This window comes from Thermobia domestica, chromosome 4 (assembly GCF_964235325.1).
Source record: "Thermobia domestica chromosome 4, izTheDome1.hap1.1, whole genome shotgun sequence".
NCBI lineage: Eukaryota > Metazoa > Arthropoda > Insecta > Zygentoma > Lepismatidae > Thermobia > Thermobia domestica.
Window position 1 is genome coordinate 6,739,528 of NC_137457.1, and position 17,058 is coordinate 6,756,585.

The 17,058-nt window shown below is 37.3% G+C and overlaps 1 protein-coding gene across 1 annotated transcript in view; it reads left to right on the top strand.

Moving 5' to 3' along the window:
- The window catches only part of LOC145683695 (uncharacterized), a 125,973-nt gene that overhangs the window by 51,242 nt on the left and 57,673 nt on the right, over positions 1-17,058 (top strand). Inside the window, exons 11-13 of the mRNA XM_081755066.1 lie at positions 1,888-1,956; positions 3,707-3,856; positions 12,829-12,948. Coding sequence (XP_081611192.1) covers positions 1,888-1,956; positions 3,707-3,856; positions 12,829-12,948 — 339 coding nt within the window. The remainder of the gene's footprint in view (positions 1-1,887; positions 1,957-3,706; positions 3,857-12,828; positions 12,949-17,058) is intronic.

Here is a 17,058-nt window from a genome sequence, read left to right on the forward strand (position 1 = left end):
TCAAGACATTCATGCGATTATTCAATTTCCATCCATATGTTACTCAACATTTCAGGAGCCACTGTGTCGATTGCGACGTTTACTCTGTTGTCGAGTGTTATAATATCACGGACAGGTGCTGCGTAAACCCTGTCTTTAACGTAACCCCACAGGAAGAAGTCAAGGGGAGTTATGTCTGGCAGTCATGGTATTGGAACATTTCTCTCCATCTATTGGTCAGGAAAAGTTTAATCGAGAAATTAACGAACATCAGTACAGCAGTGTGAAGTAGCCCCGTCCGATTGAAGGATCACTCTTGATTGATGTTGCTCTAATTGGGGAGCTATGTAGCACATCAAGGTGCCTAAGAAAATGATACCACAACACGCATACACTTCACATTCTGCTGTGCGCCATTTTTAAACAAATGACTGTCTCGCTGCTATAGTAGATATAGTAGATAGCAGCACAGGCTGTGGCAAAATCTTGAAGTATCATAGAAGCGATGTTTTCAGACAGCATGCTTCTATTATTCTTTTGTTTTCTTTTTATTAATGTTTGTTATCAGGGAAAGATTTTATGTTTACCCTGTATATAGTTGCTTCATCTCATATAATACCGGAGACTTTAACATAAAGATAGTGTTATATTGCCGAAGTTGTAACACAGACATATTTCCTTTGGCCAATTCTTTAAAATTTAAATTGTGCATAGTTCCAACGGTACAACGAGTAGCATTCAGATATTGATACAATTGCCTCAAAATTTTAAAAGAAAGACGAATTACTGAAAAAGAGAGGAGAATGAAGGAAATATAAAAACCATAGCAAATAGCTTTGCTAAGAAAATGTTTGCAGGAAGACACGACACAGAAAGGGCTTGGGTAATATTTCTGTTTTTTCTTTGACCAACAAAGACCATTTGCAGCAATTATATCAATGGAGAGAATCATCCTGTAAAATCATAACAACTTCGTCGTCCAATCCTATGAAGAGAAATTTGTTTTTAAAAGGTACTACTATATTCTTTACTTTTATACTTCTTCTACCTTAAATAGTATTACAATATTACATATATCAATATTGCACACATATGAAGGCCATTCGGGAAATAATATCCGATTTGTTAAGAAAGAAACACTAAAGTAAGTAAGAATAATTTATTATATACATCTGATGAAAACTACTGCTTTGCTCTATTTTCTCTAGTTTTCAACATAGTTTCCATAAACATTCAAGCACTTATCACATCTCTGAACTAGCTTAGAAATTAAATCAGCATAAAAATCTCTCGCCTATCCGTTGAGACAGCCTGTGACCCCATCTTTCAGTTCTTTATCATCACCAAAGCGCTGAGATCCAAGCCACTTCATCGGAAAGCTCCGAGATTGTGAAACGTAGATTTTTACGAACTTTTCCATCAATTTTCTGAAGGAGTTAATCAGTGACCACTGATGACCTGCCATTCCTCTCTTCGTCATGAATGTTTGTTCGTCCACTTTTAAATGAATGAACCCTTTCACGTACAACTCCTTCACTCATCATACTTGGTCCATAAATGACACAAAGTTCCCGATGAATAGTTATTGCCGAATATTGTTTTGCCGTAACAAATCGGCTCGCACCTCATACTTGGCGCGGTTTTGTGTTACAGCACACATCTTGAGACGCTACGAAGGTGGAACTAGGGATCAGATAACCTTCACTTCACCAAGACTGTATGCAGACTGATCCACCGCGCTCGTCTGACAAAGATCGTAGCGCTGCCCTCGCTATTTCACGCACAATGACCAATCGGCAGCTACTTTCCGAACGCACCTCGTAGGTATTTAGACAGTAGATAACTTCTTTCAATCATAAGTTTGTCTTTTACATTAAGATGTAACTACTACATTATGTTTTATTTCAGTGAGGAAGCTGCTGGATATACTATTCGTACGTGGAATACCCTATATCTCCAAAAATTATACTACTCCAGGTAATCCTTGTGATTCGAATAATCATCTGTAATTAATTAATTGATTCATATCGAAAAAGGTTATTAACTAACATGAATATATTTACTCTTTCATTTCAAATATACAGTACTCAAAAAAAAATCTTCTGACCTAGACACAAATTTTGAAAATCAGACGCTAATTTGAAACACATGTATAGGTCTTAAACTATATAAACATACGCGTAGTTACTGGTATGAAAAGTACAAATTTATCTCACTGTACAGTTTATTCCTTAAAAAATAAAAGTAATTGAAGACAATATAGTGAAGTTTTATAGAGTAGCAGTGTGTGTCTTTTCTCCATGTACATGTCTTGTACTTTGACAGTTGAAATATTAACTGTTCAATGTTCTAGATGCACCAAAATCTCTAATGATTAATTATTTATTTTAAGTTGAACTTTATAAGATATTTATTATAATTAATTGTCACAGCAACGATAAAAGGTTCGATGTGCTTTCGAGCATAGTGTCGAAAGCTTGATTAATTTAAATAATAATTTAGTATTTTTTTTCTTATTTTTTCTGTGATGTTAAACATAAAATTACGTTAAGTATGCATATAGTAAGACAGCTTAAATGTAAGTTTTCAATAGTAAAGTAAAAGTCATTTATTAAATTTCTTTAAAAGGTAACTATATTTGACAGATATAGTGAGATCAGAAGAATAGTGTTTAGAATTGGAATACGTTGAAAAGTCTTTGATTATAAACATAAAGTTTGCACAACACCTCCTAATATCGAATAGAGTTTTGGCCAAAATATTGTTATTTTTCATCGTCCGAATTCATTATCACAAGTATACTGCCACTATTGGTAGGTCACTTCCCACAACTGAGAAGCTTCCATGCTCCACGGTCTTCCGCTAACCTCTTCGTTTTCAAGTACGATTATTCTGTTTTGATATCGTCCATTAATTGTCTCCTTCTCCCCCTCCTTCTCTTTCCTGCCACAATACACTCTTAACACGTCCCTCATGATACAGTTCCTTTTCAGCCAATGTCCCAACCAGTTTCTCTTCCTCTTCTTAATAATATCGAAAATTGTTCTTTTTCTCCCCACCGTTTCTAACACCCTTTCATTCGTTTTCCGCTCGACGAAGCTAATTCTGTCCATTGTTCTCCATACCCACATTTCGAACGCTGCCAATTGTTTTTCACCATTTTTGCGTTCATAATGTTCATGTTTCTGATCTACACAGAACAATACTTCACACTAGCATTTTATGAGTCTTATTCTCAACTGTTTATTTAAGTTCCAACAAAATAATATTTTCTTCCTCCTAAAGGCTTCTTTCGCCATTCCTATTGTTGCTTTTATTTGACGTTCACACTTCATATCATTACTAATAATACTACTCAGGTACCGAAAACTAGTCACCTGTTGTACTTTCTCCCCTCCTATTTCTATATTTGGCACCGACAGCTTCGTTCCAATTACCATGGTTTTCGTGTTTCTAACGTTTATTTTATTCCATATTCTTCACAGCCCTTCCATGACTTTTCTAACATCTGATTGATTTTCTCTTCAGATTTTGTAACAAGCGCCATATCATCTGCAAACCGTATGCACGTAATTAGTATTTCGTCCAAATTAGTCAAATCTAATTTATAGCAGTACAGCAAGAAATTTTGTTTACCATTCTTAAGATTTATATTTTTCCTTTTTTTCTTTTCTTTTCTTTTTTTGATTACTAATTTTTTCTCTGTTTGTGTCATATTATATTGAAGAAAAAGAAGCAAGAAAAGATGCATGGGACGTTTGCTATTCAGCACCTTTCGCACAGGATGGAGATATTTTGATAACTTTGAAATTGGAACAAATGAGCCATGAGGTAGAATCTAAAATATCATACGAATACCTGGCAGATGAGTTTGCAGGTAGGATTGAGTTAGTTTTACATAATTGCGGTGCTAACCACCCCATGTCGTAAACGTCGCAAACGCCTAGTGAACCACCTGTGTGGAAGAATTGCCGCTCGTCAATCGTCGATATAGAAACGCGTCGAAATATTGCCGCTAGTTTGCCACTACTGGTAGGGTTTCGTCGAGTCGAAACAGACATCTAAAGTCAGAGTGTTGAAGTTACCACCACGTAGCAGCGAGGACATTTTGGTCAGCGCTCCTTCGATTCGTAGCGAAGAATATCGAAGGGGCCAACACGAACTATCGCCAGTCATGTACATGCTGTTATTATTATGTATTACTTTTTCGTGACGAATTGTTCCTAAAGTGAGCTCCGGGGTTCAAGAGGAACCCCTGCCTCTACAGCATGAAATGAAAAATCTTGAGATGGGCGCGTATAATTGTATGAATTTAGATGGTAACTCTCGCTGAACATTAGAAAGTGAATATGTGAGAACTATGAAATACTTCATATGAATATATGAAATCAAGTAAATAGACACGTATCATTTTGTTATAAAATTACACGGGGAAACCATTTTATCTGATTCCAAACGTTTATCGTCGAATATACACGGTTAAAGGAGCACTCTGATTATCAAAATTAAAAAGACTTTAACGATTTATCCCTCTACAAGCGATATTTTCTTCATCACCTTCGTGGCGAAGTTGGGAGAACACACGGCTAGTAATCGTAAGATTGGTAGTTCGCGCCCACCTCCAGGTACTTTTTATTTTATTTTTTAAAAGTGTTTTTAGACTCACCTTAATGTAAACAAATCATGTATATAGGCAATTTAACGTATTTTGGGGAGTAGTGTGGTGGTTCACTGGCGTTTCATCGCGTTTTTGCCGCTGGTGGGGCGGCGGTGGTATAATTTTCAAAACGCAAGTCGGGCCACCGGGCCGCCAATTTTTGGCGAGATGTTGCTAATTGCACATCGGTGGTCCACCGACGCTTACGGCATGAGGAAGGGAAAGTAAGTGCTAAGAACAGAAACGTGGTGTTAAAAAAGGAGGTAGATACTCAAAGCTTAGTACTAAGTGAAGAAGTTAGGTGGGAACAAAGGGAGCTACTATTTGCAAAAGGTTGGAGCTTAGTGATTCACAGAGGAAGAGCTTCTTTCCAAAAGAAAGGAGTTTGAGTGCTAAGAAAGGAGCTAGGAGCTCTGACAAACAGTTTAGTATTTCAAATTTCTATATGTATAGTGGTAACTGTTTTTAATTTGTATATTGGGAAGAAGGTTGGGATGAAGCTGAAACGCAGAAAATGTCCAATTCTTTGGAATATGCATAGGCTAATTAAATCAGGGGTAGACTAAGGTAATATTTATAAACTATTGTGACTCTTTTCATACAGCTACTTTATATGGTTATAATAACTGTGTTACGTGAAGTGTACTTTTGAAAAATGGTGTAGATTGTTCAAAGTATAATACAAAATAAAATTTTGTTATAAGTCATTTGGTTAAAGTTAATTCAAAAAGTTGTACTTATGCTGAGTCAACTCAACATGTTACATGAAATATGTTTTCAGATACGTTATTTTAAGAGCGGGGCACAGTGGCTCAGTTGTAGAGCGCTTATCTCTGGTGTGTGGGGTCTCTAGTTTAATCCCCGACCAAGTAACCTTGTGGTGGAAACATTGTAATTGTGTTTTTTTCCGCAGAACTCTCGTTTGCTCCCACATTCTCATTTTACAAATGTCATTATCATTTACTTGCCTCATTATCCATCTCCCCTAGTTTAATAGCCGTAATCGTGGGATATTAAACTGAAATATTTCATTTCACAGGTAACGGTAACTACGTGGACAAACTTGGACTCGTGATAGTACATCTAAAAAGAACAAAAAAAAAAGTCCTAGTGAACATGGGGGAAATTCCGTCCCGTTTAAGAGTGACAGAGTGTCGAAATCGTGGGAAAATGAACTTCAGAGGTCAACAGCTTAAAAACAATACATCGTAGAGAGTGCGCAGAGAGTGCTAAAACATCACTTAGAAAGTCATACCTACTCTATTGAAAAATGCATGTTTGAAAATGCAACTATGGAACGGAGAAATCCCCGGACATGCTGTAAGGGAAAGAAGTGTCACACGTGCTTAATCCTGTTCTTTTTAAGTTCATTCTGCTATTTGTTCTGCTTTGCAGGTCAAACTAACAGATGCACATACACAGGGGGTTTCACAACAACACCGGCAACATTTGGGATGTGATTCCTGACACCAAGAGAAAACAAAAGTATAGACAGTGACGTGGCGTGACACTTTGACGATTGTTACCGGTTGCTGATACTACAAATAACTCTCTGTTTCTCAATAACAGAAAATCTAGTACTCATTTTTTCTTCCAGAGTATCAATCATTTCAAACTATAGGCATTGGCAAAGTGGTCAAATCCCACTTTATTTACTCTTGACCTTTCTGAACAATGTGACTCTTCAGGTTCTTTCATTTTTTACTAAATATTATTGAAACTGTCTCTCAATGATCTAACTTATCTGTTTTCTTTCTGCAGTAACCTACATCATGAACTTTCTTTTGTAAGATATTGAACAAGATTTCTTGTCTTGATGCTATAACAGAAAACAGTTCACGTAAAAGATTGAAGTCAAAAGTTTGAAAGGTTTGATAGAATTTTGCTACACAAACTCTGGTTTCAGAATCCTATTCGTCCGTTTTATCCATCATGGATTTAAAGACTCCTAACAGTTCATCTTTAAAGGCATACAGCACATCATTTACCCTCTTTTATAGTTCCATACACTGTGTTTGAGACTGTTGGGATACTTTTGTTGACTAAATAATCCAGAGCATTTGTTCTTTTTGAAGACTTCGAGGAAGAAGAAGCAAGTCTCGACACAATTAAAAAAAAAAAAAACTTATACCCTTTTCCAGTAGCGTAACTTGAAGCTTCAGTGCTCCCGCAACCTTTAGTTATGCGCCCCTAGTTTCGATAAATCTTGCGACCCTGGAGCTCGTGCGCCCCCTCTTCCACGAGGGTTGCGAGGGTGCTATTTACGCCTGTGTCCTTTTGTATAATCAACGGGCTTTTCTAAAACTAAATTAAGTCTATGGGCATAAGAATGAAAATATAATTAACAAGAGGCTGCAGTTTCCTACCTCACCAACCATAACTGGAGTTTCATCGTATATTTGAGCAACAAGTTTTCCGTATTGAAAATTAGTAAGACAGTCAAACTGCGGCATGATGAAGACGATTGCACAGTTCTTTTTCAACACATCAAACTGCATCAAAGTGCAAATTCAGCTAGTAGGCTAGCGGCTAGGGTTGGAGAAGCAGAGCGGGCAACATCTCTGCTTCGCTCTAATTATCATTACTATTCATTCCCCCTTGCTCTTGAAACAGTTCCCATATAGCACAATGTGTTTCATCGATAGGCATTTCTACATAGGGGCCTATTTAATGACACTTCAGGGACTGACAATATCTTTACTCCTTCAGGCATGAGACAACCATCTAAATTTATATACTGTTTAAGCAGAAATAAAATCTCAATTAAAAAAAATGTAATGCCCGTAAGCTCAAATTGACATTCAATGAGAAACTTTATTTTGAATCAAAGTAAACCTATATTAATTTGTTTTATAGAATATCCTATGGAATATATTCTTGTTCATTGTTGCTGTATTATTCAAATTTAAAGATAACGTATTAACATACAAAAGTCGTGTAAAAATGATAGATTAACATATAAATAATGCACTGGAACATCAGTCTCACAGTAGCACGTGTTACATGCCATTAGTATGAAAAACCTGCTACTTATATGTATCCTGTTCCTTTGTCTTTGTCCGAAATTGTATGCTGTTAAGACAATGAAATAACCTTATGAATACTGAAATTACAGCCAAGTTTTTATACTTAGAATGGGGAAGCAAACGAAACACTATAGAAGAATTACCGCCCGCTCGATCCTCTACAGCGAGAGGAGAGCGAGTAGAATAAACATGCTGATCATATTCTAGATTCTCCTTGTTTTGACAGGGAACGTTCCTATTTTTTCCTGTTCCACTCAGCCGAACGGTAACATAAGGGCTATTCCGAAAGTCCAAATACGAGCGCGCAGTATGCTTCTGGCTGGCACGCTAAAAGGTCCTTCTGGAGTTAACGAACGCTATCGGGGTTCGCGTTACCTCTGAAATCTACGGTATCAACAACAGTATGCTCCTATTTGGTGTTGGCATGTTGCATTCGTTCACAATGTAAATGAAGCATAGGCCATCCAAATCCAAACTTAAAAAAAAAAAAAAAAAAAAGGCAAATGTAAACATCTTTCGATGTCGATAATGAAATTTGAAGATATATGAAAACAACGAAAAATTGTAATATTTTTACCGTTACCGCCGGTAACAGCGGTAATATGCACTACACGTCCCTGAGTATAGACAAACCTGGGTGCACAAATGCTTCCTTTTGAAGTTATAGCTGTGGAAAATATTAAAATATGAACTTTAAACGTCATAGTCCAAAAGTATGGGACCTAACGTAGTCGGATCAAGATTTCACTTAGGAACTAGTATGCCCTATCCGAGTATCCATGATTCAGAATCTCTGGTACTTAAGCAACAATTTTTATAGAAGTAGTTGGTGAGTACCTCACATTATACTTATGCCCGTAGTCAAAGTCTTTCTGTAAAGCTTGTTAAGTAAGTACCTTAGGATTCTGAAACATGTCTTTTTGGGTATCGCACAAATTGGTTCCTAACAAGCAATGTACAGAACAAGGCACAATCAGATCCGACTCAAACTTCGCCCAGAGAACATATAATAGAAAAGAAGAAAAAATGCCAAATTGGAGCTGCCCCCATCCAGAAACACCGGAGATATGCTCCGCAACATAACGCACCACGCGACAATATGATATAAGGTAAACGTCGTAAGATACCCGTTTATGTCGGAAACGGAAAGGATGGGCAGCACCAGGATATCAAGATATTTGATATGCTATAACACTGACTTGGCGGCCATCTTGAAAGCCGCCATCTTGGATATAGCGTAAGGTATTGAAATGAGAAGCGGGGTGTATGATATATCAATGTAAGGTAAAATGCAAAAAGAAAACCAATGACGAAACCGCGAAAAACATATGTGTAATGGTATGGAAGAGTCGAAGTGTAGAAGGCTCGGGCAAAACAAACGTGTATTCGAAGGGCAGAATAATAGGGCAAGACTCCACGATAAATGGTACGCGACAAGTAACTGCAACAGTGTCTTTGCATGGAAGTGCATCCGCCTTGACAGATTATGCCTTCCGAGGATATTGGGATTCCGTTTGGAACAGTGAAAACCACAATTGGAATCCGAGATACGAGCACTCATTTGGAGATTACATAAGCTACAAAGGACTATCTCTTATGGAACAGAAATTCGGCACCTCACTCCGGAGTGTAGGATATATCATCTTGGATTGGTGATCAAAAGCACAACCTACCTGTGATTGAAGCCCACTCCTGGACACCATTTTGTACGTTTCTTGTTCAATTTTCTTGCTGTTTCGTGTGAACAAGAGACATTTCGACCCACGTTTGTTTAAACAACACTATCTGAAACAAAGTTTGTACGGATGAAAAAGGTCAGTCCTGTTCTAGCTTACATTTCTTTACGAATGTATCTTTTCCTTTGCACGGTTTGCTACACTGTTTCACGACGGTCCCAAACAGTCACAATATCAGGGAAAGGCAGTATTCTGCATTGACTCGATGAGTTCCCTGAGTTGTTGTAGTTTCCCACAAGAAAGCTACTTTACCACACAATGAAACGACTCGAATTGTGTCTACTGGTCCCGAAAGTCTCATCCACATACACTTCTGTTACATCGTGGTTGTTCAAAATCTCCACCATATGTTCAGTTGCTTGTCGTTCGTCCACTGTCAGTTCTGCCGATTGGACTTACACTTGCTTTGGAAGTACACTTTGCATCAGTAACACCACATTCAGAGGGTTTACCATTGCAGCTCTACATTGATGTTTGTAGATGAACGATACTGCGGACACATTCACTACACAAAATATCGCGCGTTTTGGCTTGCGAATGCCACAAACACACTATAGATTCTCACTGGCCGGCCCCTGCTGTCACGTTCACTTCGTTCCATATGTGTCAGTGAAACCAATAGACACAATTCGAGTCGTCTCATTGTGTTGTAAACTAGCCTTCTAATGGGAGACTGCAACAACTCATGGAGTCAATGCGGAATGCTGCCTTTCCCTGATATTGTGACTATTTGAGACCGTCGCGAAACAGTGCAGCAAACCGCGCAAAGGAAAATAAGCATTCGTAAAGAAATGTAAGCTAGAAATTGCTGGTCTTTCTCATGTGTACACACTTTATTTCAGATAGTATTGTTCAAACAAACATGGGCCGAAATGTCCTTTGCTTACAAAAAAGAGCAAGAAAATTGAACAAGAAACGTACAAAACGGTGTCCAGAAGTGGGCTTCAATCACAGGTAGGTTGTGCTTTTGATCACCAATCCAAGATGATATGTCCTACACTCCGGAGTGAGGTGCCGAATTTCTGTTCCATAAGAGATAGTCCTTTGTAGCTTATGTAGTCTTCAAACGAGTGCTCGTATCGCGGGTTGCAATTGTGGTTTTCACTGTTCCAAACGGAATCCCAATATCCCCGGAAGGCATAATCTGTCAAGGCGGATGCACTTCCATGCACAGACACTGTTGCAGTTACTTGTCGCGTACCATATATCGTGGAGTCTTGCCTTATTATTCTGCCCTTCGAATACACGTTTGTTTTGCCCGAGCCTTCTACACTTCGTCCCTTCCATACCATTACACATATGTTTTTCGCGGTTTCATCATTGGTTTTCCTTTTGCATTTTACCTTACATTGATATATCATACACCCCGCTTCTCATTTCAATACCTTACGCTATATCCAAGATGGCGGCTTTCAAGATGGCCGCCAAGTCAGTGTTATAGCATATCAAATATCTTGATATCCTGGTGCTGCCCATCCTTTCCGTTTCCGACATAAACGGGTATCTTACGACGTTTACCTTATATCATATTGTCGCGTGGTGCGTTATGTTGCGGAGCTTATCTCCGGTGTTTCTGGATGAGGGCAGCTCCAATTTGGCATTTTTTCTTCTATTCTATTATATGTTCTCTGGGCGAAGTTTGAGTCAGATCTGATTGTGCCTTTTTCTGTACATTGCTTGTAAGTGAAATTTTGACCCGACTCCGGTAGATCCCATAGTTTTGGAGCTATGGACTTTTATATTTCATTTTTTTTAATGTTCTTGGCAACCTGTAACTCCGAAAGGAAGCATTTGTGCACTCTGGTTGGCCTAAATTTTTTGTCTTATCTTGGTGTCAGGAATCACCTCCCAAACGTTGAATGTGTTGTTTTGAAACACCCTGTACATGCTCGCTTAAAGTTCGCAAGAGCGCACATCAACAATCCTCAAGACTTCTGGTAGCGTGTAATTGGAAATGATGTGAAAGTATTTAGTTTATACGAAGGAGGATACCCTTTTAAAACATTCTGCGATATGTTATTTTACTAAGACACATGCTCAAATTTGAAAAGTTCGCAAAATATAATCTCTCTATGACTTACGGTTTCTGAGATATGGCTCCTTAAATATCCCGAAATCCGAACTTGTTTCGCCAATATCTGAGGAATGGTCGCCAGTTGACCAATGGCCACCGGTTACTATTTCGTACTAAAATTTTACCATCCTGTTAGGCAGGGCCCAAAATTTCAAAGTCAGACGCACTCGGCAATCAGAAAATGATGGTTGCCAGTATCAATCACAAACAAAGTATGAGACGTCTCCCTCCCCCCAAGACCTTTGGTTTAACAAAGAAAGAGATTACATCAGAGCACAAAATTTCTAAACCAGACAATTAGATTCAGAATTTATTCATACATAATACATGCTCATTTTTTTATTGACTAATTGATTGGCTGAAACGAGAAAGCAATTAGGTGACCAGTAATAACGGTATCTCATGCAAGTATATATTTAAATATTTTATGTATTTACTTATTTTTGTTATTATTTTTTTATCACTGACATCGTGACGTGATTGGTTGACCTATTCTAGTCAATAGGCTGCTCCCCCAGCTGTTCTAGCTTCAAACAGCTGGGGAAATAATATCTCGCACAGACGCGCCAGGAGGTAAACCATTTCAATTTAGGGTGGGAAAGGAGGGACGAATTACAGCGTTGTGAAGACTTCACATTCTGTGTTTTCTCTCACTCAGTGACAAATATTTTCGTTCGAAATAGAAACTATCCAACCCTGTGACTTTACGCAGAAACCATTCCTATTGAAACTGGTCGCCAGGTCTAAGTTTCTAATCGGCAATGGCGATCTGGCGACCAGAAATTTTGCGCCCTGCTTTTAGGTATTAATAAATACCAATATAAATTCTATGTTTTACAGTTCCCGAGATACGGCTCCTTAAATCTCCCGAAATCGGAACTTTTTTTGGCCAGTATCTCAGGAACGGTAAGAGTGACGCGAAAAATTCCATCACTTTCTCAGATAGTATTTAATGTTCTATCTTATGGAGGGCTCAAAATTAAAAAAAAAATGTAAATAACAGATGCAAAGAGACATAGAGAATTCGGTAACAAACTTTTTTAAGTTCGTTGAAAATAAAGGTATAGACCCTATAGTAATTTGTACTTAAAGTACAAACTATTCTCACAGTACAATCCCAGGTAATTTCATTTATCCCAGAAATTGCAACAAATTAAAATATAAATAACTAAATTTAAAAAAAAATCCAATTACTAACACGCTTGAAAACTACAAATATCAAACTTTGATTTATAAGACACAATGAAAACTAAAACTGTTGGAAGAGTTCTGTTTAACCTATATTTTGGGTAACTTACGTGAAATTAAGAAGTTACATTTAGAATAAACATAATGTGTTCTTCGTTTCTCTTTCAGCAAAATTTCCCTTCTACAACAGAAGCCATGGATGTCTAAAGGCAAGTACAAAACCGGAAGTGACACCAGCAGAACAGCCACAGGCTCTAGTTGACTCACAAAGTTCTCAGGCAAGTGCAGGTAATTTTTCTCAGGCAAGTGCAGATAATTTTACTCAGGCAAGTGCAGATAATTTTACTCAGGCAAGTTCAGGTAATTTTACTCAGGCAAGTGCAGATAATTTTACTCAGGCAAGTGCAGGTAATTTTACACAGGCAAGTACAGGTAATTTTACTCAGGGAAGTTCAGGTAATTTTACTCAGGCAAGTGCAGGTAATTTTACTCAGGCAAGTGCAGGTAATTTTACTCAGGCAAGTGCAGGCAATTTTACTCAGGCAAGTGCAGGCAATTTTAAAAAATGAAATAAAATCTTTGAGTTGTACGTCCCACGGTTATGCCGGTTAGGCTAAAGGAGACGGTGATGATGAATAATGAATGAAATGGTGGAATGAAGAAAATGGGAGGAAACGGGAGAACCCCGAGGAAACCCACGCACACGGTGTTTGTCCACCACAAAGTTCACTTGGCGGGGGCTGGGATCGAACCCGGGACCCCAAGCACCAGAGGTGACAGGCAATTTTAAGTCACTAACTACGATAACAGTAGCTTATTCTGAATAAAAAGTTAAATAATATTAAATTTGAAATCAATACATATCCTATAAATCACTAGAATTATAATATTGTGAACGATGGAATTTCTAGAACCATCAAATCATTTTGTATATTATTTCTGATACAGAAGTTAATTGTCAGCAGATCGGACCCAGAAATATGCAGATAGCTAATTTGAAGTTCTTGTCACTTCTTAATCAATTACGGAAAAACTTAATGGACACGCATCAAAGTATACATTAATTTCTCAAGTTACAGGAAAAGAAATCTGATCGACAGCAATCTGTAAATTAGTGGATACAGGGTGTTTCAAAACTACACCGACAACGTTTGGAAGGTGATTCCTGAAACCAAGTACAAGACAATCTAGGTGCACAAATGCTTCCTTTCGGAGTTACAGGCTGAAATGAACTTTAAAGGTCCGTAGCTCCAAAACTATGGAACCTACCGTTGTCGAGTCATGGCTTCACTTAGGAACTAATATGTGCGCTATCCAAAAATACTGTTTCAGAATTCTAACTACGCACACAACAATTTTTATAGAGGAAGTTCGGCTACGGGCACATAATTTGAAGTACTCACCAACTACCTCTATAAAAATTGTCGCTTAAGTACCACAGGGTTCTGAATCATGGATATTTGGATAGGGCACATACGGTACTAGTTCCTAAGTGAAATCTTGATCCGACTACGTTAGGTCCCATACTTTTGGACGTATGACGTTTAGAGTTCATATTTTCATATTTTCCACAGCTATAACTCCGAAAGGAAGCATTTGTGCATCCAGGTTGGTCTATACTTTTCGTCTTTGTGTGTTGTAATATGCCATTACAGTCTAATGAGATTATGTTTTTAATAGGAGGGTGCCCGAAATTTTTTGCACCGACTGTACTTGACGTTTAACAAAAAATTTCTGGCTGTTCATATAATTCGTAATTTTGTTTGTTATTCTATTTCAAATTAACATGGAAAATTGTAAAAAATTCATTGCGAATTATAGTTTTGGGAATCAATATCTTTATTTATATATTAAATTAGTTATAAGTCTTGTATATGGATATGTAAATGGATTATTACAATTCTTACGGTGTCAGTGCTATCTGAAAATATAGGTCCACTATTGGACGGAACTTTTCAGATCAAATAACCAATCTAAAATTCGACAGAATTTTCAGGACCACCCTTCACCTCTCTTTTAGATACCTAGGTCCTTCTAAAATCTAGTTTAATCCAGATTTTACCAAATTTTATTCGTTTCAAAGCCCCACCGCCAAAATGCTTAGTTTTGATTGGAGGATAAACCCACGCTATGATATTAGAGCGCGATTATTCCCATTCCATGCCGGGAAGTTTCACTGAAGACGCCAGATTCGGATCTTCTAGCTCAGAAAGTCGAAAATGAGCTAGAAAAGCTGCAAATAAAGGTAACATTTGGATTTTATTAACGTGTAAAATCGCTGGAGGTCTCAAGGAGCCAAAAACTATTAAATTTCATAGTAAAAAACTGGACTAAAAAGCTGAAATAGTAAGTGCAATATAGTGACGCCATGATTTCATCTACCGATCGCTATGGACAGGATTCAGAAGTAGTGTGATTTCCGTTTTTCTTTTCCTAAAACCGGTTCTGAAGATCAGTGTTTCCCCTGATATTTTCACCTTCCAATTTTCCTGCTAATTGAGGGTTATAAGACGTGTCCATATATAGATTTGTTTATGTAGGTAGCGAGTGATTCTTTTTTTAACATATATGGCGGTATTTAATTTCTTTATAGTTAGGATAGTAATCATAATGCACGTGTAAATTTACAGTAAGGGCTCCTATCTGACTCCCAAATTGGGAGTACGGCTTCCAGCGGGATGAGTTGAACATGTAGTTTGTTCCGGGTTCCTGCCCCTTCAGGGCAGGGGTCCTATTGTTAGTCAACACTTCGATATGTCCCCTCGGAGCATTGATTAAACAGGTTGATTTTAAGAATGTGATTTAGTAAATACAAGGGCCAGTTGGCCCTGTTCCTTTCTTTCCCTTTCCTTTCGAGCCGATTTAAAATGGTAAAATCTGAATGTTGTCTGTGTATATTTATTAGTATAACATGTATTAATGATAGTGATGATTGGTGTGTATTGGCATGATGTGTCTTGTAGTTTAAGTAGTATGTGTATATTTGTAATGTAGTATCAGTGGTAGTGGTAGTTAAGTGATGAAAGAGTGTGTGAGATAATTAAATATGGACAGTGTAGTATTTGCTATGCGATAATTTTTTTTATTATTCCGTCATTAAGTGAACTCATACACAATATTTAAAAGTGAACATAATATAGTACAATAATTCCGTGTACAAGGTCACATTCAGTTGTTCAAGGGTTGATCATATCGTCGCTAGCCTCTAGTGTCGAAAGTCAGTACTAACCGTCATTCTCATATCGATGTTCTTAGTGATTTAGTTTCCATGAAATTGACCTTTCTTTTCGAAATAAAACCTAGAAGGTATAATTCACAGCCCATATGGATGTACAGTTAGGTTAAGTGACCTAAAATTAATATATCCTGAAAATTACAACATTCTGCTTAGTCTAGAAATCGAAATATTTAAGTAAATAAACAATACGTAATTTTTTAACAGAAGTCGGGCGATATGATGCTAGTTCTTCGCTTTGAAATTATATTAAATGTTCATTTCTTTCTTTGTGGCTGCAGAATAATTTCATTGTTGTCAGAATTTCGTAAACATTAAATATTATCGCAGATAATTCTATTTTCAGTGAACATACGTAGGATTTTTTTTCGTTCTTAATAAAGCTACCAGGTATTACATAGTATTGTGTGTGTGGTGAAAGAGTCTTGAGTTCGAGTGAGGTTGTCGTGCGGTGATCGGAATGGAAAATGTTTGTAGTGACTATAGATTTCAAAGTGTTATGATGAAATGTGTATATAGGCTGGGCGTAGATAGAGGAGACAGGGTGTTTGTAAAATATAGCGTCGTAGTAAATGAAAAGAATGATGATATGAATATTATATGAATATTAATATGAATATGAATATGAAAGTATATGAATATTGTAGTAAATGAATATAGAAGATAGGACACCCATATAGTTAAATATATATAGTAGCCCAGTGAATACTTCGCCAGGTGTGGATATATATATATATATATATATATATATATATATATATTGAATAGATACGTGTAGCTACAAATATCTCAGGTTCTGACCCCTGCACCGGAATATCACGCGGACCGGAGGGCGATATATAGTCGGACTATGGTAATACTTTGTAGTTTAATGTGTTATAGTAATAATCAACCATAGTAATACCATCTGATAGAATGGGTAGCATCATATAATCGCTGACTAGACATATTGAATAATAAATTATGAAAAGACAGTAGTAGTTATACAACAGGGCTGTAGTGAATTATATTTTCTGGTCGGTTTTAAAATAGAATATCTTGCTCCGTGAGATTTTTTTTTCTCTTCACGTCACCTACTCTGGCTAGCTTACAATGTTCATGGAGGCGACAGCTCTGACAGGGTTACAGAATCAAAACAATTAGTTATTAAAATTTATTATACC